The 460-nt window shown below is 71.7% G+C and overlaps 1 protein-coding gene across 1 annotated transcript in view; it reads left to right on the top strand.

Annotated features, from left to right (window-relative positions):
• The window catches only part of CEBPB (CCAAT enhancer binding protein beta), a 1,373-nt gene that overhangs the window by 613 nt on the left and 300 nt on the right, over positions 1-460 (top strand). The window contains 2 exon segments of the mRNA XM_077778333.1: positions 6-168; positions 171-455. Of these exon segments, the coding sequence (XP_077634459.1) occupies positions 6-168; positions 171-455 (448 nt within the window).

The following is a 460-nucleotide window of genomic DNA, read 5'->3' as shown; positions in this document are numbered from 1 at the left end:
ACGAGAGCGCCATCGACTTCAGTCCGTACCTGGAGCCGCTGGGCGCGCCGCAGGCCCCGGCGTCGGCCACAGCCACGGACACCTTCGAGGCGGCTCCGCCCGCGCCCGCCCCCGCGCCCGCCTCCTCCGGGCAGCACCACGACTTCCTCTCCGACCTCTTCTCCGACGACNCAGCCCGCCGGGCACGCCGAGCCCCGCCGACGCCAAGGCGCCCCCGGCCGCCTGCTACGCGGGGGCGGCGCCGGCGCCCTCGCAGGTCAAGAGCAAGGCCAAGAAGACCGTGGACAAGCACAGCGACGAGTACAAGATCCGGCGCGAGCGCAACAACATCGCGGTGCGCAAGAGCCGCGACAAGGCCAAGATGCGCAACCTGGAGACGCAGCACAAGGTCCTGGAGCTCACGGCCGAGAACGAGCGGCTCCAGAAGAAGGTGGAGCAGCTGTCGCGCGAGCTCAGCACC

Source organism: Crocuta crocuta, unplaced genomic scaffold, assembly GCF_008692635.1.
Source record: "Crocuta crocuta isolate KB4526 unplaced genomic scaffold, BGI_CrCroc_1.0 scaffold27, whole genome shotgun sequence".
Lineage (NCBI taxonomy): Eukaryota > Metazoa > Chordata > Mammalia > Carnivora > Hyaenidae > Crocuta > Crocuta crocuta.
Note: the sequence above shows the minus strand (reverse complement) of the source record. Positions and strands in the feature narration are given on the sequence as shown.